The sequence below is a fragment of the Astatotilapia calliptera genome, chromosome 14, assembly GCF_964374335.1.
Source record: "Astatotilapia calliptera chromosome 14, fAstCal68.1, whole genome shotgun sequence".
NCBI lineage: Eukaryota > Metazoa > Chordata > Actinopteri > Cichliformes > Cichlidae > Astatotilapia > Astatotilapia calliptera.
This window is the reverse complement of record NC_137435.1, coordinates 32204259-32230754: the sequence shown is the minus strand read 5'-3', so window position 1 is coordinate 32230754 and position 26496 is coordinate 32204259. Positions and strand designations below refer to the sequence as shown.

Genomic DNA, 26496 nt, shown 5'->3' with positions numbered 1-26496 from the left:
AAAGAAACCAAATAATTTCAGCTCCTGCTAGCTTGACCGCGACTTTGCTCATGTAACCTACACTTTGAGCGGAACCTCACGCGGGGACGACGTTGCTAAACGTAATTATTTTTGCGTCGGACCGCGGGGACAACGCTGCAAAATCAGACCCGTGTAGTTTGTAGTTCACACATTCTTCAAGTTTTTCTTTAGAAGACGAAAAGAAATTGAGGTAGTTGAAGTTGTAATGATGCTAAACACTACTGCGTGAGGCCGTTTAATGTCCTGTACTTTGGCTTGACTTAAAAAAAGACTCTTAAACACAACATATTAAGGGGCAAACAGCCTCTCTGTGGCCGCTTGTTCGAATGTCCTGCACGCTGGTTGGCGCCTCTGGAGCTCGGATCTCCCTGGAAGATGGACGGGCTGTGATTCTGGGCCGGGATCCGGACACTGGTGTCACAGATAAGAAGTGCTCCAGACATCAGGGTGAGGCGTCCCGCTTATGTGTCACATTTATCGCGAGACTCTAGATTTAAATCTGCGAAGCTGTTAGTGCTCGTGCTCTGCTGAAGCTTAACTTTATAACAAACCACCCTAAAGCTGTAAATTACTTTACAGTGTACAACGCAAGAAAATACTGCTAATGTGGCTGTAAGCTTTAATTCATTCATGTATTTATGTGAGAAAGTAAATCAGTGGGGCTGACTGAGTTTTGTGTTTTGAGTGTCTTGCATTCACTCTACAAGTCACTAACAGGGATTTAAACTCATGATGACTGAACTTTGGTTACAGTTTTACATACATACATATGTACTTAATAAGTGAGGAGCTTAAAATTGCATCCACGGGGAGTCAAATAGAGCAAGAAAAAGAACCAGGCTGGTACTTTTTTTCTCTTTGAAAATCAGTAGGTATGTATATAAATGTTTTAGTGGGGCCAGATGTGCCCTACAATAGTTTTTTGGGAATCACCATATTGGTGCATACATACAGTTTTTTGCCTGGTAGACTGAGTTATCTTTGATATTTCTCATAGGTTCAATTAAAGAAATGGCAACAAATGACTGTGTTCTTGCAACACAGTTTGGAATTGGTTCTTTAGCTTTTATTTAAAGACACAACACTACTTCCTTCCTTGACTAGTTCAGTGTTAAGTGGCCTAAAAAAAAATAAAACAAAACAAAATTTAAAAAAACATCTCTCTGAAAACGGTCAGGTACAAGGAGTGGGTTGAAAATGAGTGAAAAAGCAGCTAATGTCCAAAGAAAACTTTGAAGACCTTGAGAAATCCAGGAGGACTATTACTCAAGACTTATTTAAAAAAAAAAACAAGTCTGTTAAAGTATAAAGACAACATGGGTGGCTCAAGACCTTTTTTGCACAGTACTGTATGTAATGGCACATGGTAATTTTCAAAATTAGCCGAGGCATTTTTTTTATGCATTTAGTTTTCATATTGCAAAATAAAAACTGCATTTAAATGGAAAATCTGCATTAAAATGAGTTAGAAAGTTGTTGTTTTGTCTTCTTTTAGTTTTTTTGGTCCCAGCTCTAGATGTGTATACATACGAAATGTGTGTGTGTCTTTTTATTTATTACAGTGAAGGTGGTGGCTTGCTTTGCAGACCAGGATGTTGTTGTTACACAGGTATGAAGAACAAACACTGGGTGCCTCCACAGTAGAATAATGACCCTGCCTATTAAACTAGAGCACACTCCCTTCAACATCACCGCGAATTAATATTTAACCCCAAGCAATTACACCTGATCCACAGCAACCGGCGTGTCATTATGTTCAAAGCTGATGTCAGCACATTGTCCTCTTTGTCCACTCTTGTTACCTCACAGCTCATGTGCTAACTGTAACTGCTACAGTCCAATGTCCATTTCTCCACAGCTGGGTCCCAACCCCAGTTCTCTGGATGGTGAGAAGCTGGGCCGGGGTCAGTCTGGTAAACTCAGCCATGGAGGTACTCTCTACCTAGTTAACCAGAGCCACCCATTCACACTGAACTACTCTCTGAGCTCCAATGGAATCACCTCCAGCACAGCACAGAGAGGGCTGAAAGCAGCAGATAAGACAAAAGGAGGGACGAGTTCAAAAGAAAAAGAGGCACAGTCCAGTCCCACACCCAAACGCAACATAAAGGATTTCTTCCCCAGCTCTCCCATGAAGGTAAACCTCTGTGATGTATTGATTCATGGATCTAGCTGTCTACAAGCATATGTATAAAGAGAAGCCAGAATGAGAGAAATTGCTGTTTTGTTCCTTGTTATTTAGTCATCTAAAAGGCAACTGAGCCCAAAGAAAGAGCAACCTGAGGTGAAGCGCCAAAGAATAGAGGAGGAAGCTTCTGATTGGCAGATGAAAGAGGAGGAGGATGAGGAGGAGAGACTGGCTGGCGAACGGCTCAAGTACCTTCAGGAATTTGCCAAAAAGTCCCTGACAGAGGAGAGCAGCAGCAATCAGCCGTCATCGTCTTCAAAACCAAGTCTAAAGAGCAGCTGGCAGCAGTTTGGCAGCTTAATGGTTTACACAGCCGCTGGTGTCAAAGGGAGTGACAAGGTGGGGAGTGATTCATTCAGATGATCAGCAGATATGGAGTCTTTATCTACAGCAGGCAGTGTTTTATATAACGTTCAAATGAGCGAAAGACCTAAAAAACTCTGCAGCATATCATGTTCAGCTCTTCTCAGAAAATTAATCAGCAACTCTTTTTGTTATTGTGTGAACTGGGATCCAAAAGGTCAAAAAATGCACCCATCAAAATAAAAAAGCCTTACCTGATTAAAATCACGACCGTTTACCCCTTCAAGATCATCTTCTCAGGCTCCTCTGGAGGTCTTCCATCACAGCTGCTTCTTTTTTTTATATTTCTCAGTGGAATTCCCATCCTGTCCCCTTTGATTTGTGTCTGTCCAGTGACTGCTGGATCACCTCCAGTGTGTCACATGGATTCAAATATGCTGTGTGGGGTGAGCAGTGGGCAGAGATTTTGGTATTGAGGTCTGGGTGCAGGGAGGAGGGGAACGGGGCACTGAGCATGCTCCTGGTCTCGCTGTGTGAAAGGCCCGGCTGCCATCACCAGCGATGATCCTTCATGTGAAATTTGGGTCAGTTTGTCAGAGGAGTCGGTGCTTGCTGCCTGAACGAGTTTAAGGTTTGTTTGAACTGCAGAGCTCATGATGCGTGCAGTCGTGGGCTTACACACCAGAGTTGCATGAGCAGATGAGCTTGACTCGGAGATGAAAAAGATGTTAAAATTCAGGTTTATGTGTTATGCACAAGGTTTTGTGAAAGATATGGCTAATTTGCCTCTTCTAACTCCAGATCGCTGGGTTTGACATTGATGGCTGCATCATCACCACCAAGTCTGGCAAAGTCTTTCCCACAGCACCAGACGACTGGAAGTACGTCTGCACTCCTCAGCTTTTCCTGTTCATCTTTCTCATTCCATTTTATTTGATTTTATTAAGAGTTACAAATAAGTGTCTGTGTTTTCTTTTTTTTCCGTAGTTTCATTTCCAGATTGTTTGTCAGACTTTCACGGTTTGTTTGTGTTCAATTACCAGAATTTTGTACCCAGAGATTCAGCCCAAGCTAGCCAGCCTGCTCAAGAAAGGTTACAAGGTGAGGAGAAGCTAATGTGATGCTAATGCTAAAGTGTACTTTTGCAAGGTTAAATTTGATTTGCTCTGGCAGCATTTGTCACTGGGTTTGTCTCTTGTCCTGCAGGTGGTCTTCTTCACCAACCAGTTGGGGATTGCTAAAGGCAAACTGAGACCAGAAGTGTTCAAGTCCAAAGTGGAGGACATCCTTGCCACTTTGAAGCTGCCTGTGCAGGTTGGTCATGTTGCATGAGCTGGTTCCCATTGTTTATAGTACTATTTATAGGTGATCTCACTGTCTGTGTTTCAGGTGTTTGTAGCAACAGGTCCTGGTATTTACAGGAAACCAGTCATGGGAATGTGGAATCACCTATGTGAGAAGGTAAATGCCAGGTAACATCCATGAAAAAGGCGCACACGCCCACTTAAGAGCCACACCTCATCTGTTATTTACACAGACACAGCCTGCACAAAGAAGCAGTTAACAGATGTGATGAGTCATAGAAGCCGCACTCATCTTTTCTCATTTCAAACAAAGAAGAGTAAGACAACAAAAAGTAAATGAAAAATCCTTTGATTTGATTATGAAATCATTTTAAAAAGTCATGTGATCCACAAACACAGTTTTAATGAACAGGACCATTAAAAACGATCCAATGGTGTAATGAGTGTATGTATTTTAATGTGTTTATGTGAGTGTAACATTTACTTGTGTTTCAGCAAGTCCTTATTAAAAAATATATTATTATTTAGTTTGAATGTTTTTGCATGTATGTTTCCCGCTCAGGCCAATGATGACGTGACTGTTGACATGACGCAGAGTTTTTATGTTGGAGGTGAGTGATCCCAGCTTCTTTTCACAGTGAGCTGCCCATACGTAATGCAGGACTGGCCGTTATCTAGAGCCCAGCAGTGAAGAGTATAAATGCTGAAATCTGAAATAATACTGAGTAACAAGTAGGAGTGTGTGTGTGAGAGAGAGAGAGGCTTGAAATGCATAGAATTAAGTGCTAAACAAATCTAAAGTGGGACTTGTATGGCACATTTAGTGTCAGGAAGACTAGAACAGTGTTATATAAGTGCGAGTACATTTAATGTTTTATTTTTTTCTCCTGTTTGCTTATTTTCTTGTCCATTTATTCCAGCTGTTGTCACAGAGCACAAACTTGTTTTCATCATAAACAGAAGAAAATGTCGGGCTATTTTTGAACATTTAACCATTGTTAAATTGCGCGTTACCTACTAAGTTCTGCAGTTTGGAGACTAAACTAACTTCAGTCCCTCCCCCGTCTCCTTCCTAAATTAACCTACGCATTAACTCAATCACATGCAAGCTGCACAAACATGCACACACAGCGTGTGACTTACATCTGTGCTCAGATGCCGCAGGAAGACCAGAAAACTGGGCTCCAGGGAAGAAGAAAAAGGACTTCTCCTGCAGTGATCGCTTGGTAAGAGCTATGTTAGCAGCTTAGAGGAAACCCTATTTACACTCTTGATCTTTTGTGGCATGTCAAGTATTACCTGTTGTCTCTTTATGTTAACGGAGGATGTATATTTCTTATGTCATAGTTTGCTCTGAACATCGGATTGCAGTTCTACACCCCAGAGGAGTACTTTTTGGGTTGGAAGCGCGCCCCCTACAACCTGCCTGAACTTAACCCTGTGGGTACAATATAGACTGTACATATTACACTATATATGTCTTCTGCTTCAGTGTTTCGTTGACGCTTGTCTTTATTTAAATCGCTAGACTAAGCTCGACTCTGCTGCCAGGCTGTACGACCCACCGTCTGCCTCCCTCACCTCCGGTGACACCGAAGTCATTGTTGCCGTGGGATTCCCAGCATGTAAGAAAACCACAGAGTCATCGTTCTGTTCTCACCTTTGACAAACACCCTTCTGATCTCATTCTGTCTTCCTTTGATCTGCAGCGGGTAAATCCACCTTCTTCCACACCCACGTTATTCCAAAGGGCTACGTTTATGTCAACAGGGTGAGTGGCGCTTGCGGCAATATGTGCTTATCCACTTTAATTTTGTCTTTGCACCGAACTATTTTAACTATAGTGAAAATTATCTATATGGCATATATGGACTGGTTCTTATCTGGTGCTTTTTTTACTCTCCCTGAGCACTCAAAGCATTTATTCACACACATTGACACCTCTCCATTTGTTTCCGGGTCAGGACACACTCGGTTCGTGGCAAAACTGCGTGTCGGCATGTGAGCGTGCTCTGAAGGAGGGCCGCAGCGTCACCGTAGACAACACAAATCCAGACCCAGAGTCTCGCAAACGGTAAAGCACCTCAGTCTGAGTGCATGTGTGGGTGTGTGTCCTGACTTGTCATAGTACCCCCATATCTTCAAACCCACCTGACCTGAACACTCACTGGGCTGGGGAGTCATTCAAAGATGAACACGTATCCAGTATCTACCATCACATTCAAAGTATATATCAGATATTTGCAATCAGGGTGGAGATATTCACCCTGTTTACACTGAAGTCTAATAGAGTCACTTATCTGCTTGGTGTTTCTGGAATCAGCTCACCAAAGTCTGTCACATTGAATTATGTGACAGACTGTTTGACTCTGGTGCTGTATTTCAAGTTTGATAAGTAAAGAGAGAGAAGAGCCATGACAAGCACTAATTTTACCCTTACAGAAAAATGCTCTCAAAGTGATTGTTATTGTTGTGTTTCATCATTTTATTTTTGTTCCTTTGTGTGTATTTTGTAGCTATGTGGATGTGGCCAAAGCAGCAGGTGTTCCTTGTCGCTGCTTTCACTTCTCTGCCACTCTGGAGCAGGCCAAACACAACAACAGGGTATGACTCACTCGTCCACACTGCCCCATTATACACTCGTGGGTTTTTGTGTTGTGTTTTTTTAAAAAGCATCATTATTGTCGGCAGTTCCGTGAGATGGCTCCGTCAGACAGCAAACACGCCAAGGTCAATGACATGGTTTTCCACAGCTATAAGTAAGTAACACTGGTCAGGAAGGACAGCCCTCCCTCCCTCATTCTTTAAGTTTAAGACATATTTGTTTGTTGTAGCAAAAGGCCCATGTCTACCATTTTCAGTACCGGGTTAATTCTTTATTCTAAAAGATTCTCCGTCTCTCCCTGAACAGGAAACATTTCCAGGCTCCTGCTCTCTCCGAGGGATTCTCCGAGATCCTCCAAATCCATTTTGTTCCAAGCTTCAAAGACAAGCAATCAGAAACTCTGTTCAGACAGTTTTCTGAGGGCTGACTGGACACCTTTTACTTTACTGACAAAGAAAAAACACAAATGGTACCCAGTAACATCAGCAGACGTCCACATTTATTTCAGCCCAGTGTTTTCAAGCTGCATTCAGTAAGATCTCTAGCCACAAAGTCCAACTCCAAAGTCAGAGACGTTATTAAAATGGTGTTTTAACAAAGGCCAGTTGAACATCTATATGAATAAACATAACAGTAGTTTGATGCGTCACGTAGTATGTACGTTGTGTAATTTTACTGCACAGCTTGAATATGTCAATAAAGCTTTAGAAAATCTATTTGATTGGTTGTAAGTATTTAAGTTTGGAGAGAGTTCACCTCCTCTGTGTTTGCTCTGTTGAAATCTGCAGTCTAATCCTGGACCCGCTCAGTTTATCTCAGGCAGGAACTGGATCTCCTTCCCCAGATGCTGCTTCAACCACGGCATTATCTTGAAGAGGTCAATGTGAAAGTCTCGAGCATCTGGAGGAGGCCTCCTCGTGTATCCTATTATTTTACACACATCTACGATGCCCCAAGACACCACACCAACCTGGTGATTAGAGAAGGAAACTGTCGCTTTGATCCTGATTCCCCAGCAAAGTTAGGCTCTTATAAATATCGGCAAACTGACCTGAAAGTAGCGCTTCTTTTTCTGCAGAAACAGGGACCCACCAGAATCGCCTAGAAAGAAACGCATTGAGCTGTTAGGTGATTCCGATGTTGGTCAAACTGTTAGGATTACTATGCAGAAGAGACCAGACCTTGGCAGGTGATAGCATCCTGATATCCTGCAGTTCCCCCAGAGCAGAGGAATCTGTCAGGTACAAACTCATCCAAAGTCACATCCGTGTGCTCCACAAGCTTCCTTGCCTTCTCCACACAGCCAAGCCTCTGCAGACAAATGATGCACTGTAACAAATCCCTGTTAACACAGTACTGATGATAAGATGAAAGCAGCGCTCACCTGACGCCCTGTATGAATATGTGTTTCTTTGCGTTTGTTGCTTCCTGAGATCTTATGATTGAAAAAAGCAGGAGTCTGCTCGAGCGTTAGTAACTCCACTCCTGGAACATTAATTTTATTCAGAATAAATTATCATTTATTCAACGATTTATCCTCAGTTTTGTGTCACACTATAACAGACTCATCACAAATCACGTTGTGGAGAAGGTAAAGGTCACGTACTGTGGTCTGCACAGGTAGAGTTGACTTTCTTCATGGCTCGGGAGCCTGGTACGGTGCATGGCAGGCAGATGGGTCTGTTGTACGGCACACAGACAATAAGCATGACAAGAGGATTCGAAACGCACACAATGTATAACTCGTCTTACCTGGCCATCCATGACAGTGGGATGCTCCTGTTTGTCTCCACCAGAGCTACATCATAGTCATAAAACTCTGAGACGTTTCTGTGTTTGAGTGCGCTGGTGCTGTAGCTGGGGTGCATGATCACTCTCTTAAATTTGACATTTGACTGGGAGGGTGGGAGACCTGAGGACAAACAACCACAGCCTATAACACAATGATTAGCACCTGCAGTTTATTCATTAAAAGCTAAACTAGGATTAAATACTCCTGTTGTGTTCGGGGCAAATCTGACTGATTTACAAATTAAAAAACTCAAAAATATTGTGTTTTACATCTGATTGCTTCAAGGCCTTATGACATCCTCCACACTATGCACTTGAACATATAAAAGTGATGAGCACCTCTTTCGTTCAATTTTGACTGTTTTTATCAATTTTGTTGCATCTGTGGTGCTCCCGGTCGAAAGGAAATGAATGGGAATCCACCCCCACACCCCCCCAGAACCCCCCCAGAACAATAAAGTAAGGGGTTGCACACAACTGGAGGGTTTTAATCAGGATTAAAAGATGACATTTTTATGTCATTTTTTTAGGATTTAGAAGCAAATTACAAAATTAACTGGGATTTCTTTTTAATTGATCGTGAATATTGAAACTAAATTACAATTTAAAAGAACGTATTAAAATTAAAACTTTATCAGCAATTAAAATGAAAAAGGATTAAAAAGAATATTAGAATTAAAAAGTAAATTCGATTAAATTAGATTATAATTTGTCACCCAGCTTTAAACTTGAGTAAGATAAAAAGGTAAATTAGAACTAAATTAGATAGAAATATGATCAAATAGAAAATAGGATAAAACACTATATTACTGATTAAGACTTTTTTTTAGGGTTAAAAACCACCTGATTAGGATTTAAATTAAATTAGAATGAAAAAGTAAACAGAATTCATATTTAATGAGAATCTTAAGATTAAGATTAAACACTAAATAAGGTTTATAAAATGGGATTATACCAAAGTAATTCACTAACAGTTTTTTTTATTTTTATTATTGAGTCCATAGTAACATATTTATATTTTATAATTTCAGGATAGTCTGTGCAACGAACTATCCTGACTTTTTATGTAATTTCACACATTTATTATGTAGTTTCACTGGTCTGGCCACCTTATGATCTAAATGGGCTGTATGTAGCCCACAGTGTAAAATGATATTGACGTCCTGATCTACACATTTAAGAATTTTCCACAATAACCACTGACCATATTCTATGTCCAGCTGCCGTGGGACACTGCCCGTGCTTTCTCTGGCAAAGCAATGAGCAGCCGTCAGCACCCAGTTCTGGCTTACAATGGATCCAAAGCAGGACTTGTCCTTTCCCCATTCAGGCTACAGGGAAGGAAAATGTCAGTATGTAAAAATCCACTCGATAATATTGAACACAAAGAATTCCTTATTGAAATAAAGTTCTTACTGATTTCAGAGTCACGTGCCAGGGGGTGGTGTAAGCTCTCTTCCCGCCGTCCTGCTCATCCTTGGAGATGTCTTCCTGAGCCACCCCACACATGGTCACACTCTCGTCACCTGATTTATAGATTAAACAAATGAATGTTTCCACTTCAGTTTTTCACTTTTGTTTTTTTCAACAAACATGAAATGTGAAAGATAAATCACTAATGTTGTTTCATTTGGCTGTTTTGTGTTAGAGTGGAGGGTTGACTTCCACTTACTAATGATGCTGTTGAACACTTCTCCCAGTTTGTCATAATCTTTGAGGATGAACACGTGAGTCTCACCACGTTTTTTTGAGGCCAAAGAATTCAACTCCTCTTTATTCACCTTCTCCTTGACGCCAAACACATAGACGTCTGAAAGTGCACATGGAAGCATAAATGCAGATAAGTGCGCCAACTCCAGCTCAGCCTTTTTAATATGTTATTTCCATCACAATACCTAGCATTTTCTCATTTGTATGGTCTGGGTCTGGGTTACTATAACCCAGCAAATGCCGGATCTTTGTGAGGACAATCTTAGCCGATTTCCCTGTGTTGGAGTAACCTGTGGGTAGATAAACATTAAGACAGAATAAATGTTGACTTTTATTTTCTGATGATATTTTTACAGCACTTTTAAAACCAGCATTACAAAGTGCTTTTCCAGAAACACTTTGTGTTACAATGTGATATATATAGTTCGCCTTGTAATCGGAAGATTGCCGGTTCAAGCCCCGGCTTGGACAGTCTCAGTCGTTGTGTCCTTGGGCAAGACACTTCACCCGTTGCCTACTGGTGGTGGTGGTCAGAGGGCCTGGTGGCGCCAGTGTCCGGCAGCCTCGCCTCTGTCAGTGCGCCCCAGGGTGGCTGTGGCTACAATGTAGCTTGCCATCACCTGTGTGTGAATGGGTGGATGACTGGATGTGTAAAGCGCTTTGGGGTCCTTAGGGACTAGTAAAGCGCTATATAAATATAGGCCATTTACCATTTATATATATATATATATAAAGATGGTCCCAAATCCTTTGTAACGTCACTCAATGTATTCAGACTTTCATTCTATTCAGACTATATCATCTTACATATTCAGACTTAGTGTAATATATACAGCATTAAAACAGTGTCTCCGAGTGTTGTCACCATCTGTTGCTATGATGATGATGTTCTGGGTCTCATTAAATTGATTGTTGTTGCGCTTAAAGATGCTCATCCTCTCTTCGACGCGCTTTAGAGCACCGTGGATGTTGGTGCCTGTCTTGCGCCCGTGGCCTGTAAGTGAACAAACAAAGAGGAATAAATCACTATGGAAATAAATGCATCACAGTTGTGATGCTATGCAGACTGACTCAGATCAAAAGACGTGGTTTTCCAATAAAGGCAGAACAAGCAGAGTCATACTCGTGTAGTTAAAATCCATGATGCTCCAGATGACGTCGTCAATGTTACCACTTTCTTCGTCTATGATGTCGACGATGTCTTTGGCCTCGGTGGCAAAAGACAACACGTGGAAATTCAACTTTACATCGTAACTGTCCAGCTGGAGAAAAAATGAAGAACATGAGTGGGTTTCTTACTCGCTGAAAGAGGAAGACACATAAACTAGGATCATAAGTGCATCAAGGATTTCACTGTTGGGTCTCAGGTCGTCACGCTGAGCTGTTTCAATGCTGACCTTTCTGATCAGAGCAATGGTGGCATCCCTGGATTTCTCAAACTCCTCCCTTTCGATGCTTCCTGATGTGTCCAGTAAGATGTAGATGTGCATACGGCTGACTTCAGCCACGCGGAAGGTTCGGCCAAAGGAAATGCTTTCCTCTTAAACACACAAAGTGGATTTTTCTTTTTTTTTGGCTTTTTGTTACTGATTATGTGTATTCCAATTATATCAACATGTGCTTAACATTTCATGGTAACCACCTTTCTTTTTGTCATCAGGTGACAGTACATCCATTAGTCCTGCAAGTGATCCCGTCATGGCTGCAGCCACAGCACTGGGGGAGTCAAAGGTATTTGGACCTGTGACAAAGCAACACATTGTTAATTTGCTGTCATGATGCTCAATTTTCTTTTCTTTTTTTGTTATTAAAGAATTAATGTCCTGTGAAATTATAGACAGAAAACTAAATTTTAAGCACCATGGCAACGTGGTTTTGATCCGCTCCATTCCCGGTGCTCCAGACAGAATCTTTCAGCCGACCCGAGCAGATCCAGACCGGTCTGACACCGGTAAGTCAACTTTTCACCCCTGAAGAACCGGCCTCCTGACCTCAGGGCACCGGGTGGGATCCCCGGGTCATCACAGTCATCAGCTGAATTTGCAAACAGATGCAAAAAATATAAAATAGTGATTTCTGGGAATTTCAGCATCTTTGAAAAGGCTTTTCATGTTTTCACTATTACAGTGACTAAAGAATTAGGTTTTATTATAAAAAAAAAGCAACTATGTAGCATGTTGAAATTATGCAAATGGTCTTTTTGAGACATCAGAATATTTGCACGTCACAATGAAATAATATTATCATTGCAGTGTAAACTGCAGCATAAGCAAGTGTGATAAACTGGAAGAAGACCCGTGCAAACGTAAGTGGAGTTCCTTAAAATTATATGATTCATACAGAAAGATTTGCTTTTTAATTTCTTCTTTTCTCACCATGGTTGTTACAGATGGGAGTTTCTCCCGTCCACTCCCCAGAGAGAGTGCAGTTTCTCTCAGCTGAGCCATACAGGGTGAAGCCTTCCTGGCAGGAGAAGCTCTGTGTCGCCCCAACAGCAAACCACTGGTCCCTGGGCCAGAAGTCACCATGATCCAGCTGCAGCTGAGCCGGACACAGCACGTCTGGGTGAGAGGAAGATGTATGTGCACACCAGAATGGGACCGCTTTCATGTGTGTATGATACCGAAGGCATCATCATCATCAACATTACCTTTGCATGTGGCCCTAGATGCAAGCCTCCCACTGGCTAGTCTCATGGGCGACCACTCCCCATGTTCTTCACATGTCCTGTAGCTAACTGGGGACGGGTATTTCTCTGGACCGCAGTGATAGGTCAGCACGCTGCCCACCAGCCCTCCCTGGTGAGGAAACAAACAGTTGTTTAAATAAATAGATTAGGTAACATGAGGTTTTCCAGTAAAGCCATGTCCCTGTTGCATCACTTGGATTTTATTTTCTTTTTTTGTTTTTTTATCATAACCAGAAAATTCTAATTCTTCTGTTGTCAGCAACGTTAAAACTGCACTAAAACTATGAGAACTAAAACTGAATATTTACACTATTTAAAATGCTGTACATTTGCATTTTACTTAAACCTCTCCCCCAGGTGCACATATTACTTTTGTTACCTTGGAGTAGGTGACATGTCCACCTTTGATGCTCTCTGTGACCGAGCAGTTCACGGGCTCTTCATCATCGTACGTTTCATATACATAGTCGTAGTCGGTCTTTTGCAGGGACCCTAGAGCGCACGCAGTAAAACTGTGGGTAACAAACATGCAGCTCTGCACGCACACATGTGGCACCAGTCCACACACATCTGACACAATCAAATGCACTTAAAAGTGAAATGCTCACCTCTATGGACCAACACGAGGAGGAGGATCCATAGTATAGACCTGGGGTGCATGGCTGGTCTCTGTAGCAACTTCTTTTTTACCTTTAAGTAACAGAAGCCGCAACAAGAGTGTTTCTATTGACATGCAGTCAGTTCCTTTATTTGATGACTGATTACCCATTAACACAGAGGACCTAACGGGAAGAGGAGGCATTGAGCAATTTAGGACAGAGGACAAATAAAGTCACTCACTTTTAGTTTTGATCTCTTTCTCTTTCTTCAGGATTATCTGAGGTCTTGTTCTATTCAGTGACACATTTGAAATACTTAGTGAACACAAACCAGACACCAAACTGGTCACTGTGTCAGAGAATTTAAACTGTTAAAAAAATAAATGACTTGTTGGCTTATAATCTGTCAAACAAATATGTCAAACATGTCTCTCATGAATGATATTGAGTCATTTTGACCAGAAAGAGCATTCCTATCACAAGATAGAAGCTGCAATCAGCTTTTTGGAAAAAAATATTTTCAAAACAGATCTGACCAAGAGGGCAGAAGGGATTAGAACAAATGTAACATAACAATTCTATAAACACACTTTAAGGGACCAAAAAGGACTGGATTCATTATAATGTATGTAAAACAATGCAGAGTCATAAAGATACTTTCAAAACAGGTCATTTTATATACAGTATAAGATGCAAATATGAAACCAAAAAATCACCTGAATAAATGTCCTACTTTGAGTTTGTCTCCACCTGCTGGGCGGTGGCGTGTTTAGGGTGGAGGATGTAGTTGCAGCTGTCCTGCAGGTGGAGGTGGTGCCGGACAAGCAGAGCAGCAGATTTGTGAGTGTTTTGGACTTGAATTAAAAAGACTGATGAGGCTGCTGTGTGATCTAGAGACAAGTATAAGGATGTGTATAAAGAGTGTCTAGCTGTATTGCTCAGGCTGCGCTACCGCATCTATTCACAGGTGCGATCCCACTACTGAGCGACACGGGGGCTTTGACCTGCTCCGTCTCCGACCTGGGCCGGTGCACCCCTCCTTAGGTGACCTGGTGATCCCAGGATCACCATATCAATGCCGAACGTAATGCGGACACCCGATCGACATAGCCTGCTGCAGCTCAGAGCTCCTGAGCTCAAACGATCCTCAAACCTCAGCCTCCCAGTAGCTTGGATTACAGGCACGCGCCACCGCACCCGGCGTGAAGCACTTACGTTAACAGGGCTTTTAACCATGTCTGAGGTAACATCATGACACTAACCTGCTGCCCATCATTAGCAAAGTTGTAATGATGGGCAGCAAAGATGAGCAATGAATGGTGCACAATTGTTATATGCAAGTTTTTAGAAAGCTCGTGGTTAACCCAAGAGTATTTTGTCACAATATCAAGAAGAGTAAAGCTTCAATGTCAGAAGTGGGATTCAAAGCCACACCTCCAGGGGAGACTGCAACCTGAACGCAGCGTCTTAGACCGCTCAGCCATTCTGACATTGCAGTGCCAGTTTGGTGGAGGTTACCACTGTTAGATACTTTGGAAGAAACACACATTATCCTTCTCATAACACATATAGCAGCTGTTCAGCCATGGAAACGTAGTGCGAATAATCTACAATGTCATCCATACTGATCATTTGGCTGAATACTTTTAGGCAGGTTGCCATGACATGACAGTTCACGCAGTTTCACATCGGTTCCATGGTGTAATGGTTAGCACTCTGGACTTTGAATCCAGCGATCCGTGTTCAAATCTCGATGGGACCTGCTTATTGGGAGGTGAAACCATACTGCATGTCACATAGTGATAACTTGTTTTTGGTCGCCAAGCGGGCGAAGGCACTGCGTTCAGGTCGCAGTCTCCTCTGAAGGCGTTTGTTCGAATATAGCAGCTGTTCAGCCATGTAAACACATACTACGAAGGTCGTGGCGCCCACTTTCTGTGCTGACTTTGAGGTCGGAAGAGGTTTGGAGCTGTACAGTTAGTGAGTCAGCAGAGTGTTTGTGACTTTTGCGCACAAGCGCACCTCAGCACTCGGATACTCCAATCTGTAACTTTGTGTGGGTTGTAACTGAATTTCAGACAGCTCTTTAGTACCACATAGTGACTGACAAGTGAAGGAACTCTTTAGTGATTGACAAGTGTTTTGTAAAGGCAGACGTCATGGTTAGCTGCTTGATTTTATAAAGCTCTCACAGAAAACACAAGTCACACAGAAATTCAATGTGCCAGAGAAGACATGCAGTATGGTTTCACCCCCCAAAAATCAGGTCCCACCGATTTCACCAGATTTCACTCCATAAGAGTTTCCTCTTTTCAAAACTCTCCCAATTCATCCAGTGACCCTGCTTGGCCAGCGCTATGGCTCTGGCGTGTCTTACTGTTTCCTCCTTTCGACACACCTCCTCCACCACCATTTTTTGACGTTCGGTTACAGATGCCTGTTGCCACCGAGGTTGCCAAGACCAAATCCTTCTCTGCCCCGTTGGACGCGACCCACCATGTCATTATGGCTCAGAGCCGATTTGGCCTGTAGCACAGACGTGGCTGTGGTCCACTTCCTCCCTGTTGCTAGGGTGGGAGCAGCGCCCCTCACTATGGGGTCCCGGGAGTCCTTGAGTGACATCTCAAGCCTCACTCAAGGAGTGCAGTGTTGTTAATCCGCCTGAGGTCATTAGCCAAGTTTTGCCTTCGTTTGTCAAGTTGCCAGGTATCATTGAGGTCTACATTATACCACCGTCCCAGGCTCTTGATGGACATCTCTTAGACTGTTGGAATTGGTTCTCCACTGATATAGAATTGCCAGTTTCAAGTGTATTTTGTCACAACAGTAAGAAGTCTCCAAAGGTTGATTCTGTTCATCTGAATGTAGCGTTTTCAGTGGGAAAAATGTCTCGTCACTCATCCAAGTGACTTCTTCAGTGTCAGCTGACTGCAGGTTTCCCCAATCTTATAAACAGTATATTTGCATAATGACTGAAAGTAGCCCCCTGAAGGAACAGTGGGCTTGGAGGTCAGTTCCTTCATCACGATTATGCAAATTCTCATGACCATTGATCAACAACCACTGATCAAAGATACATGAGTAGAAGGAAGAAAGAAGTGCCAAGATACAATTGTCAGAAGTGGGATTCGAACCCACGCCTCCAGGTGAGACTGCGACCTGAACGCAGCTCCTTAGACCGCTCGGCCATCCTGACACATTGCAACAGCCAACTAGTTGAATAATCCCACGCAGTTGCTGATTTCCATTTGACATACTTGTATGTTAAGTGCATGTAATAAACAAATAAAAATAATTACTAAGAAAATATATTGATTTAAAAGTTTGTGTTAAATGTTGTAAGTCAGATCGAAATAGAAAGATCAGGTGTGGTGGACAGGAATGATTAGATGTCAACAACTTGATTGGATGGCCAAAGTGTGAAATGTGACGTCCTGTGAGGGAAGCGTGAAAAAGCGTGAGCAGGTATAAAAAGACATTCTGGGTTCTTCTATTTTGTCTTTTGCGAGATGAGCAGTTGGGAAGGTTGGATCTAAGAGGTTCACAGTTGAAAGTTCAAGCAGACACGCTAGAGGGGGAACCACAGCCCAACCTGTGAACTGGTTTCAAATGAATGCCCAGCTGCTTTCCTGTTGGGTGATTTTCATCAACACAGAACACGGGGATAAATGCATTTTTGGTTCCATCCTCTCTCCTCACCAAGGAAATGTCCTACTTTGAGTTTGTCTCCACCTGCTGGGCGGTGGCGTGTTTAGAGTGGAGGATGTAGTTGCAGCTGTCCTGCAGGTGGAGGTGGTGCCGGACAAGCAGAGCAGCAGATTTGTGAGTGTTTTGGACTTGAATTAAAAAGACCAAGACATGCTGATGAGGCTGCTGTGTGATCTAGAGACAAGTATAAGGATGTGTATAAAGATTGGGTCTAGCTGTATTGCTCAGGCTGCGCTACAGCATCTATTCACAGGTGCGATCCCACTACTGAGCGACACGGGGGCTTTGACCTGCTCCGTCTCCAACCTGGGCCGGTGCACCCCTCCTTAGGTGACCTGGTGGTCTCAGGCTCCCCCAGGATCACCATATCAATGCCGAACGCAATGCGGACACCCGATCGACATAGCCTGCTGCAGCTCAGAGCTCCTGAGCTCAAACAATCCTCAAACCTCAGCCTCGCGGTAGCTTGGATTACAGGCACGCGCCACCGCACCCAGCGTGAAGCACTTACGTTAACAGGGCTTTTAACCATATCTGAGGTAACATCATGACACTAACCTGCTGCCCATCATTAGCAAAGTTGTAATGATGGGCAGCAAAGATGAGGAATGAATGGTGCACAATTGTTATATGCAAGTTTTTAGAAAGCTCGTGGTTAACCCAAGAGTATTTTGTCACAATATCAAGAAGTGTAAAGCTTCAATGTCAGAAGTGGGATTCAAAGCCACACCTCCAGGGGAGACTGCAACCTGAGACCGCCTTAGACCGCTCAGCCATTCTGACATTGCAGTGCCAGTTTGGTGGAGGTTACCACTGTTAGATACTTTGGAAGAAACACACATTATCCTTCTCATAACACATATAGCAGCTGTTCAGCCATGGAAACGTAGTGCGAATAATCTACAATGTCATCCATACTGATCATTTGGCTGAATACTTTTAGGCAGGTTGCCATGACATGACAGTTCACACAGTTTCACATCGGTTCCATGGTGTAATGGTTAGCACTCTGGACTTTGAATCCAGCGATCCGCGTTCAAATCTCGGTGGGACCTGCTTATTGGGAGGTGAAACCATACTGCATGTCACATAGTGATAACTTGTTTTTGGTCGCCAAGCGGGCGAAGGCACTGCGTTCAGGTCGCAGTCTCCTCTGAAGGCGTTTGTTCGAATATAGCAGCTGTTCAGCCATGTAAACACATACTACGAAGCTCGTGGCGCCCACTTTCTGTGCTGACTTTGAGGTCGGAAGAGGTTTGGAGCTGTACAGTTAGTGAGTCAGCAGAGTGTTTGTGACTTTTGCGCACAAGCGCACCTCAGCACTCGGATACTTCAATCTGTAACTTTGTGTGGGTTGTAACTGAATTTCAGACAGCTCTTTAGTACCACATAGTGACTGACAAGTGAAGAAACTCTTTAGTGATTGACAAGTGTTTTGTAAAGGCAGACGTCATGGTTAGCTGCTTGATTTTATAAAGCTCTCACAGAAAACACAAGTCATACAGAAATTCAATGTGCCAGAGAAGACATGCAGTATGGTTTCACCCCCCAAAAATCAGGTCCCACCGATTTCACCAGATTTCACTCCATAAGAGTTTCCTCTTTTCAAAACTCTCCCAATTCATCCAGTGACCCTGCTTGGCCAGCGCTATGGCTCTGGCGTGTCTTACTGTTTCCTCCTTTCGACACACCTCCTCCACCACCATTTTTTGACGTTCGGTTACAGATGCCTGTTGCCACCGAGGTTGCCAAGACCAAATCCTTCTCTGCCCCGTTGGACGCGACCCACCATGTCATTATGGCTCAGAGCCGATTTGGCCTGTAGCACAGACGTGGCTGTGGTCCACTTCCTCCCTGTTGCTAGGGTGGGAGCAGCGCCCCTCACTATGGGGTCCCGGGAGTCCTTGAGTGACATCTCAAGCCTCACTCAAGGAGTGCAGTGTTGTTAATCCGCCTGAGGTCATTAGCCAAGTTTTGCCTTCGTTTGTCAAGTTGCCAGGTATCATTGAGGTCTACATTATACCACCGTCCCAGGCTCTTGATGGACATCTCTTAGACTGTTGGAATTGGTTCTCCACTGATATAGAATTGCCAGTTTCAAGTGTATTTTGTCACAACAGTAAGAAGTCTCCAAAGGTTGATTCTGTTCATCTGAATGTAGCGTTTTCAGTGGGAAAAATGTCTCGTCACTCATCCAAGTGACTTCTTCAGTGTCAGCTGACTGCAGGTTTCCCCAATCTTATAAACAGTATGTTTGCATAATGACTGAAAGTAGCCCCCTGAAGGAACAGTGGGCTTGGAGGTCAGTTCCTTCATCACGATTATGCAAATTCTCATGACCATTGATCAACAACCACTGATCAAAGATACATGAGTAGAAGGAAGAAAGAAGTGCCAAGATACAATTGTCAGAAGTGGGATTCGAACCCACGCCTCCAGGTGAGACTGCGACCTGAACGCAGCGCCTTAGACCGCTCGGCCATCCTGACACATTGCAACAGCCAACTAGTTGAATAATCCCACGCAGTTGCTGATTTCCATTTGACATACTTGTATGTTAAGTGCATGTAATAAACAAATAAAAATAATTACTAAGAAAATATATTGATTTAAAAGTTTGTGTTAAATGTTGTAAGTCAGATCGAAATAGAAAGATCAGGTGTGGTGGACAGGAATGATTAGATGTCAACAACTTGATTGGATGGCCAAAGTGTGAAATGTGACGTCCTGTGAGGGAAGCGTGAAAAAGCGTGAGCAGGTATAAAAAGACATTCTGGGTTCTTCTATTTTGTCTTTTGCGAGATGAGCAGTTGGGAAGGTTGGATCTAAGAGGTTCACAGTTGAAAGTTCAAGCAGACACGCTAGAGGGGGAACCACAGCCCAACCTGTGAACTGGTTTCAAATGAATGCCCAGCTGCTTTCCTGTTGGGTGATTTTCATCAACACAGAACACGGGGATAAATGCATTTTTGGTTCCATCCTCTCTCCTCACCAAGGAAATGTCCTACTTTGAGTTTGTCTCCACCTGCTGGGCGGTGGCGTGTTTAGAGTGGAGGATGTAGTTGCAGCTGTCCTGCAGGTGGAGGTGGTGCCGGACAAGCAGAGCAGCAGATTTGTGAGTGTTTTGGACTTGAATTAAAAAGACCAAGACATGCTGATGAGGCTGCTGTGTGATCTAGAGACAAGTATAAGGATGTGTATAAAGATTGGGTCTAGCTGTATTGCTCAGGCTGCGCTACAGCATCTATTCACAGGTGCGATCCCACTACTGAGCGACACGGGGGCTTTGACCTGCTCCGTCTCCAACCTGGGCCGGTGCACCCCTCCTTAGGTGACCTGGTGGTCTCAGGCTCCCCCAGGATCACCATATCAATGCCGAACGCAATGCGGACACCCGATCGACATAGCCTGCTGCAGCTCAGAGCTCCTGAGCTCAAACAATCCTCAAACCTCAGCCTCGCGGTAGCTTGGATTACAGGCACGCGCCACCGCACCCAGCGTGAAGCACTTACGTTAACAGGGCTTTTAACCATATCTGAGGTAACATCATGACACTAACCTGCTGCCCATCATTAGCAAAGTTGTAATGATGGGCAGCAAAGATGAGGAATGAATGGTGCACAATTGTTATATGCAAGTTTTTAGAAAGCTCGTGGTTAACCCAAGAGTATTTTGTCACAATATCAAGAAGAGTAAAGCTTCAATGTCAGAAGTGGGATTCAAAGCCACACCTCCAGGGGAGACTGCAACCTGAGACCGCCTTAGACCGCTCAGCCATTCTGACATTGCAGTGCCAGTTTGGTGGAGGTTACCACTGTTAGATACTTTGGAAGAAACACACATTATCCTTCTCATAACACATATAGCAGCTGTTCAGCCATGGAAACGTAGTGCGAATAATCTACAATGTCATGCATACTGATCATTTGGCTGAATACTTTTAGGCAGGTTGCCATGACATGACAGTTCACACAGTTTCACATCGGTTCCATGGTGTAATGGTTAGCACTCTGGACTTTGAATCCAGCGATCCGCGTTCAAATCTCGGTGGGACCTGCTTATTGGGAGGTGAAACCATACTGCATGTCACATAGTGATAACTTGTTTTTGGTCGCCAAGCGGGCGAAGGCACTGCGTTCAGGTCGCAGTCTCCTCTGAAGGCGTTTGTTCGAATATAGCAGCTGTTCAGCCATGTAAACACATACTACGAAGCTCGTGGCGCCCACTTTCTGTGCTGACTTTGAGGTCGGAAGAGGTTTGGAGCTGTACAGTTAGTGAGTCAGCAGAGTGTTTGTGACTTTTGCGCACAAGCGCACCTCAGCACTCGGATACTCCAATCTGTAACTTTGTGTGGGCTGTAACTGAATTTCAGACAGCTCTTTAGTACCACATAGTGACTGACAAGTGAAGGATAACTTTAGTGATTGACAAGTGTTTTGTAAAGGCAGACGTCATGGTTAGCTGCTTGATTTTATAAAGCTCTCACAGAAAACACAAGTCATACAGAAATTCAATGTGCCAGAGAAGACATGCAGTATGGTTTCACCCCCCAAAAATCAGGTCCCACCGATTTCACCAGATTTCACTCCATAAGAGTTTCCTCTTTTCAAAACTCTCCCAATTCATCCAGTGACCCTGCTTGGCCAGCGCTATGGCTCTGGCGTGTCTTACTGTTTCCTCCTTTCGACACACCTCCTCCACCACCATTTTTTGACGTTCGGTTACAGATGCCTGTTGCCACCGAGGTTGCCAAGACCAAATCCTTCTCTGCCCTGTTGGACGCGACCCACCATGTCATTATGGCTCAGAGCCGATTTGGCCTGTAGCACAGACGTGGCTGTGGTCCACTTCCTCCCTGTTGCTAGGGTGGGAGCAGCGCCCCTCACTATGGGGTCCCGGGAGTCCTTGAGTGACATCTCAAGCCTCACTCAAGGAGTGCAGTGTTGTTAATCCGCCTGAGGTCATTAGCCAAGTTTTGCCTTCGTTTGTCAAGTTGCCAGGTATCATTGAGGTCTACATTATACCACCGTCCCAGGCTCTTGATGGACATCTCTTAGACTGTTGGAATTGGTTCTCCACTGATATAGAATTGCCAGTTTCAAGTGTATTTTGTCACAACAGTAAGAAGTCTCCAAAGGTTGATTCTGTTCATCTGAATGTAGCGTTTTCAGTGGGAAAAATGTCTCGTCACTCATCCAAGTGACTTCTTCAGTCTCAGCTGACTGCAGGTTTCCCCAATCTTATAAACAGTATATTTGCATAATGACTGAAAGCAGCCCCCTGAAGGAACAGTGGGCTTGGAGGTCAGTTCCTTCATCACGATTATGCAAATTCTCATGACCATTGATCAACAACCACTGATCAAAGACCCATGAGTAGAAGGAAGAAAGAAGTGCCAAGATACAGTTGTCAGAAGTGGGATTCGAACCCACGCCTCCAGGTGAGACTGCGACCTGAACTCAGCGCCTTAGACCGCTCGGCCATCCTGACACATTGCAACAGCCAACTAGTTGAATAATCCCACGCAGTTGCTGATTTCCATTTGACATACTTGTATGTTAAGTGCATGTAATAAACAAATAAAAATAATTACTAAGAAAATATATTGATTTAAAAGTTTGTGTTAAATGTTGTAAGTCAGATCGAAATAGAAAGATCAGGTGTGGTGGACAGGAATGATTAGATGTCAACAACTTGATTGGATGGCCAAAGTGTGAAATGTGACGTCCTGTGAGGGAAGCGTGAAAAAGCGTGAGCAGGTATAAAAAGACATTCTGGGTTCTTCTATTTTGTCTTTTGCGAGATGAGCAGTTGGGAAGGTTGGATCTAAGAGGTTCACAGTTGAAAGTTCAAGCAGACACGCTAGAGGGGGAACCACAGCCCAACCTGTGAACTGGTTTCAAATGAATGCCCAGCTGCTTTCCTGTTGGGTGATTTTCATCAACACAGAACACGGGGATAAATGCATTTTTGGTTCCATCCTCTCTCCTCACCAAGGAAATGGCCTACTTTGAGTTTGTCTCCACCTGCTGGGCGGTGGCGTGTTTAAAGTGGAGGATGTAGTTGCAGCTGTCCTGCAGGTGGAGGTGGTGCCGGACAAGCAGAGCAGCAGATTTGTGAGTGTTTTGGACTTGAATTAAAAAGACCAAGACATGCTGATGAGGCTGCTGTGTGATCTAGAGACAAGTATAAGGATGTGTATGAAGATTGGGTCTAGCTGTATTGCTCAGGCTGCGCTACAGCATCTATTCACAGGTGCGATCCCACTACTGAGCGACACGGGGGCTTTGACCTGCTCCGTCTCCGACCTGGGCCGGTGCACCCCTCCTTAGGTGACCTGGTGGTCTCAGGATCCCCCAGGATCACCATATCAATGCCGAACGCAATGCGGACACCCGATCGACATAGCCTGCTGCAGCTCAGAGCTCCTGAGCTCAAACGATCCTCAAACCTCAGCCTCCCGGTAGCTTGGATTACAGGCACGCGCCAACGCACCCGGCGAGAAGCAGGGCTTTTAACCATGTCTGAGGTAACATCATGACACTATCCTGCTTCCCATCATTAGCAAAGTTGTAATGATGGGCAGCAAAGATGAGGAATGAATGGTGCACAATTGTTATATGCAAGTTTTTAGAAAGCTCGTGGTTAACCCAAGAGTATTTTGTCACAATATCAAGAAGAGTAAAGCTTCAATGTAAGAAGTGGGATTCAAAGCCACACCTCCAGGGGAGACTGCAACCTGAACGCAGCGCCTTAGACCGCTCAGCCATTCTGACATTGCAGTGCCTCTTTGGTGTAGGTTACCACTGTTAGATACTTTGGAAGAAACACACCTTATCCTTCTCATAACACATATAGCAGCTGTTCAGCCATGGAAACGTAGTGCGAATAATCTACAATGTCATCCATACTGATCATTTGGCTGAATACTTTTAGGCAGGTTGCCATGACATGACAGTTCACACAGTTTCACATCGGTTCCATGGTGTAATGGTTAGCACTCTGGACTTTGAATCCAGCGATCCGCGTTCAAATCTCGGTTGGACCTGCTTATTGGGAGGTGAAACCATACTGCATGTCACATAGTGATAACTTGTTTTTGGTCGCCAAGCGGGCGAAGGCACTGCGTTCAGGTCGCAGTCTCCTCTGAAGGCGTTTGTTCGAATATAGCAGCTGTTCAGCCATGTAAACACATACTACGAAGCTCGTGGCGCCCACTTTCTGTGCTGACTTTGAGGTCGGAAGAGGTTTGGAGCTGTACAGTTAGTGAGTCAGCAGAGTGTTTGTGACTTTTGCGCACAAGCGCACCTCAGCACTCGGATACTCCAATCTGTAACTTTGTGTGGGTTGTAACTGAATTTCAGACAGCTCTTTAGTACCACATAGTGACTGACAAGTGAAGGAACTCTTTAGTGATTGACAAGTGTTTTGTAAAGGCAGACGTCATGGTTAGCTGCTTGATTTTATAAAGCTCTCACAGAAAACACAAGTCATACAGAAATTCAATGTGCCAGAGAAGACATGCAGTATGGTTTCACCCCCCAAAAATCAGGTCCCACCAGATTTCACCAGATTTCACTCCATAAGAGTTTCCTCTTTTCAAAACTCTCCCAATTCATCCAGTGACCCTGCTTGGCCAGCGCTATGGCTCTGGCGTGTCTTACTGTTTCCTCCTTTCGACACACCTCCTCCACCACCATTTTTTGACCTTCGGTTACAGATGCCTGTTGCCACCGAGGTTGCCAAGACCAAATCCTTCTCTGCCCCGTTGGACGCGACCCACCATGTCATTATGGCTCAGAGCCGATTTGGCCTGTAGCACAGACGTGGCTGTGGTCCACTTCCTCCCTGTTGCTAGGGTGGGAGCAGCGCCCCTCACTATGGGGTCCCGGGAGTCCTTGAGTGACATCTCAAGCCTCACTCAAGGAGTGCAGTGTTGTTAATCCGCCTGAGGTCATTAGCCAAGTTTTGCCTTCGTTTGTCAAGTTGCCAGGTATCATTGAGGTCTACATTATACCACCGTCCCAGGCTCTTGATGGACATCTCTTAGACTGTTGGAATTGGTTCTCCACTGATATAGAATTGCCAGTTTCAAGTGTATTTTGTCACAACAGTAAGAAGTCTCCAAAGGTTGATTCTGTTCATCTGAATGTAGCGTTTTCAGTGGGAAAAATGTCTCGTCACTCATCCAAGTGACTTCTTCAGTCTCATCTGACTGCAGGTTTCCCCAATCTTATAAACAGTATATTTGCATAATGACTGAAAGCAGCCCCCTGAAGGAACAGTGGGCTTGGAGGTCAGTTCCTTCATCACGATTATGCAAATTCTCATGACCATTGATCAACAACCACTGATCAAAGACCCATGAGTAGAAGGAAGAAAGAAGTGCCAAGATACAATTGTCAGAAGTGGGATTCGAACCCACGCCTCCAGGTGAGACTGCGACCTGAACGCAGCGCCTTAGACCGCTCGGCCATCCTGACACATTGCAGCAGCCAACTAGTTGAATAATCCCACGCAGTTGCTGATTTCCATTTGACATACTTGTATGTTAAGTGCATGTAATAAACAAATAAAAATAATTACTAAGAAAATATATTGATTTAAAAGTTTGTGTTAAATGTTGTAAGTCAGATCGAAATAGAAAGATCAGGTGTGGTGGACAGGAATGATTAGATGTCAACAACTTGATTGGATGGCCAAAGTGTGAAATGTGACGTCCTGTGAGGGAAGCGTGAAAAAGCGTGAGCAGGTATAAAAAGACATTCTGGGTTCTTCTATTTTGTCTTTTGCGAGATGAGCAGTTGGGAAGGTTGGATCTAAGAGGTTCACAGTTGAAAGTTCAAGCAGACACGCTAGAGGGGGAACCACAGCCCAACCTGTGAACTGGTTTCAAATGAATGCCCAGCTGCTTTCCTGTTGGGTGATTTTCATCAACACAGAACACGGGGATAAATGCATTTTTGGTTCCATCCTCTCTCCTCACCAAGGAAATGTCCTACTTTGAGTTTTTCTCCACCTGCTGGGCGGTGGCGTGTTTAGAGTGGAGGATGTAGTTGCAGCTGTCCTGCAGGTGGAGGTGGTGCCGGACAAGCAGAGCAGCAGATTTGTGAGTGTTTTGGACTTGAATTAAAAAGACCAAGACATGCTGATGAGGCTGCTGTGTGATCTAGAGACAAGTATAAGGATGTGTATAAAGATTGGGTCTAGCTGTATTGCTCAGGCTGCGCTACAGCATCTATTCACAGGTGCGATCCCACTACTGAGCGACACGGGGGCTTTGACCTGCTCCGTCTCCGACCTGGGCCGGTGCACCCCTCCTTAGGTGACCTGGTGGTCTCAGGCTCCCCCAGGATCACCATATCAATGCCGAACGCAATGCGGACACCCGATCGACATAGCCTGCTGCAGCTCAGAGCTCCTGAGCTCAAACGATCCTCAAACCTCAGCCTCCTGGTAGCTTGGATTACAGGAACGCGCCACCGCACCCGGCGAGAAGCACTTACGTTAACAGGGCTTTTAACCATGTCTGAGGTAACATCATGACACTAACCTGCTGCCCATCATTAGCAAAGTTG

The 26496-nt window shown here is 44.1% G+C and overlaps 2 protein-coding genes and 6 non-coding genes across 8 annotated transcripts; 3 read left to right on the top strand and 5 right to left on the bottom strand.

Annotated features, from left to right (window-relative positions):
- The first annotated feature begins 46 nt into the window (after nt 1-46).
- pnkp (polynucleotide kinase 3'-phosphatase) lies at nt 47-7137 on the top strand. The gene is made up of 17 exons (XM_026191587.2): nt 47-468; nt 1584-1630; nt 1880-2158; nt 2264-2548; nt 3314-3393; nt 3556-3613; nt 3719-3826; nt 3902-3973; nt 4379-4427; nt 4972-5042; nt 5164-5256; nt 5345-5441; nt 5526-5587; nt 5781-5890; nt 6333-6420; nt 6508-6575; nt 6728-7137. The coding sequence occupies exons 1-17, from the start codon at nt 348-350 to the stop codon at nt 6846-6848; spliced, it is 1809 nt and encodes a 602-aa protein (XP_026047372.2). The 5' UTR covers nt 47-347; the 3' UTR covers nt 6849-7137.
- LOC113035827 (complement C2) lies at nt 6899-13376 on the bottom strand. The gene is made up of 19 exons (XM_026191586.2): nt 13220-13376; nt 12991-13103; nt 12573-12720; nt 12298-12483; nt 11783-11956; nt 11565-11663; nt 11320-11462; nt 11046-11184; nt 10788-10916; nt 10108-10212; nt 9885-10022; nt 9629-9738; nt 9417-9543; nt 8174-8333; nt 8028-8101; nt 7806-7906; nt 7603-7732; nt 7473-7522; nt 6899-7391 (listed from the first exon to the last, which is right to left on the bottom strand). The coding sequence occupies exons 1-19, from the start codon at nt 13269-13271 to the stop codon at nt 7227-7229; spliced, it is 2343 nt and encodes a 780-aa protein (XP_026047371.1). The 5' UTR covers nt 13272-13376; the 3' UTR covers nt 6899-7226.
- Nucleotides 13377-16323: 2947 nt separating this feature from the next.
- Nucleotides 16324-16406, bottom strand: trnal-cag (transfer RNA leucine (anticodon CAG)). Its single transcript has one exon. It is a non-coding gene; the product is annotated as a tRNA-Leu (tRNA).
- A 1495-nt stretch (nt 16407-17901) lies between these two features.
- Nucleotides 17902-17973, top strand: trnaq-uug (transfer RNA glutamine (anticodon UUG)). The gene has a single exon. It is a non-coding gene; the product is annotated as a tRNA-Gln (tRNA).
- Nucleotides 17974-19324: 1351 nt separating this feature from the next.
- trnal-cag (transfer RNA leucine (anticodon CAG)) lies at nt 19325-19407 on the bottom strand. The gene has a single exon. It is a non-coding gene; the product is annotated as a tRNA-Leu (tRNA).
- A 1495-nt stretch (nt 19408-20902) lies between these two features.
- Nucleotides 20903-20974, top strand: trnaq-uug (transfer RNA glutamine (anticodon UUG)). Its single transcript has one exon. It is a non-coding gene; the product is annotated as a tRNA-Gln (tRNA).
- A 1351-nt stretch (nt 20975-22325) lies between these two features.
- On the bottom strand, nt 22326-22408 carry trnal-cag (transfer RNA leucine (anticodon CAG)). Its single transcript has one exon. It is a non-coding gene; the product is annotated as a tRNA-Leu (tRNA).
- Nucleotides 22409-25318: 2910 nt separating this feature from the next.
- trnal-cag (transfer RNA leucine (anticodon CAG)) lies at nt 25319-25401 on the bottom strand. The gene has a single exon. It is a non-coding gene; the product is annotated as a tRNA-Leu (tRNA).
- Nucleotides 25402-26496: the final 1095 nt, after the last annotated feature.

Bases quoted from the DNA above. Each gene is read 5' to 3' on its own strand.
- pnkp (XM_026191587.2), top strand. From the start codon at position 348: ATGTCCTGCACGCTGGTTGGCGCCTCTGGAGCTCGGATCTCCCTGGAA. The intron at 469-1,583 runs GTGAGGCGTCCC...TATTTATTACAG, and splicing joins GAAGTGCTCCAGACATCAGG to TGAAGGTGGTGGCTTGCTTT. The intron at 1,631-1,879 runs GTATGAAGAACA...ATTTCTCCACAG, and splicing joins AGGATGTTGTTGTTACACAG to CTGGGTCCCAACCCCAGTTC.
- LOC113035827 (XM_026191586.2), bottom strand. From the start codon at position 13,271: ATGCACCCCAGGTCTATACTATGGATCCTCCTCCTCGTGTTGGTCCAT. The intron at 10,023-10,107 runs GTATTGTGATGG...GTGCACTTTCAG, and splicing joins TACAAATGAGAAAATGCTAG to ACGTCTATGTGTTTGGCGTC. The intron at 7,907-8,027 runs GTACGTGACCTT...TTAATGTTCCAG, and splicing joins CTCTACCTGTGCAGACCACA to GAGTGGAGTTACTAACGCTC.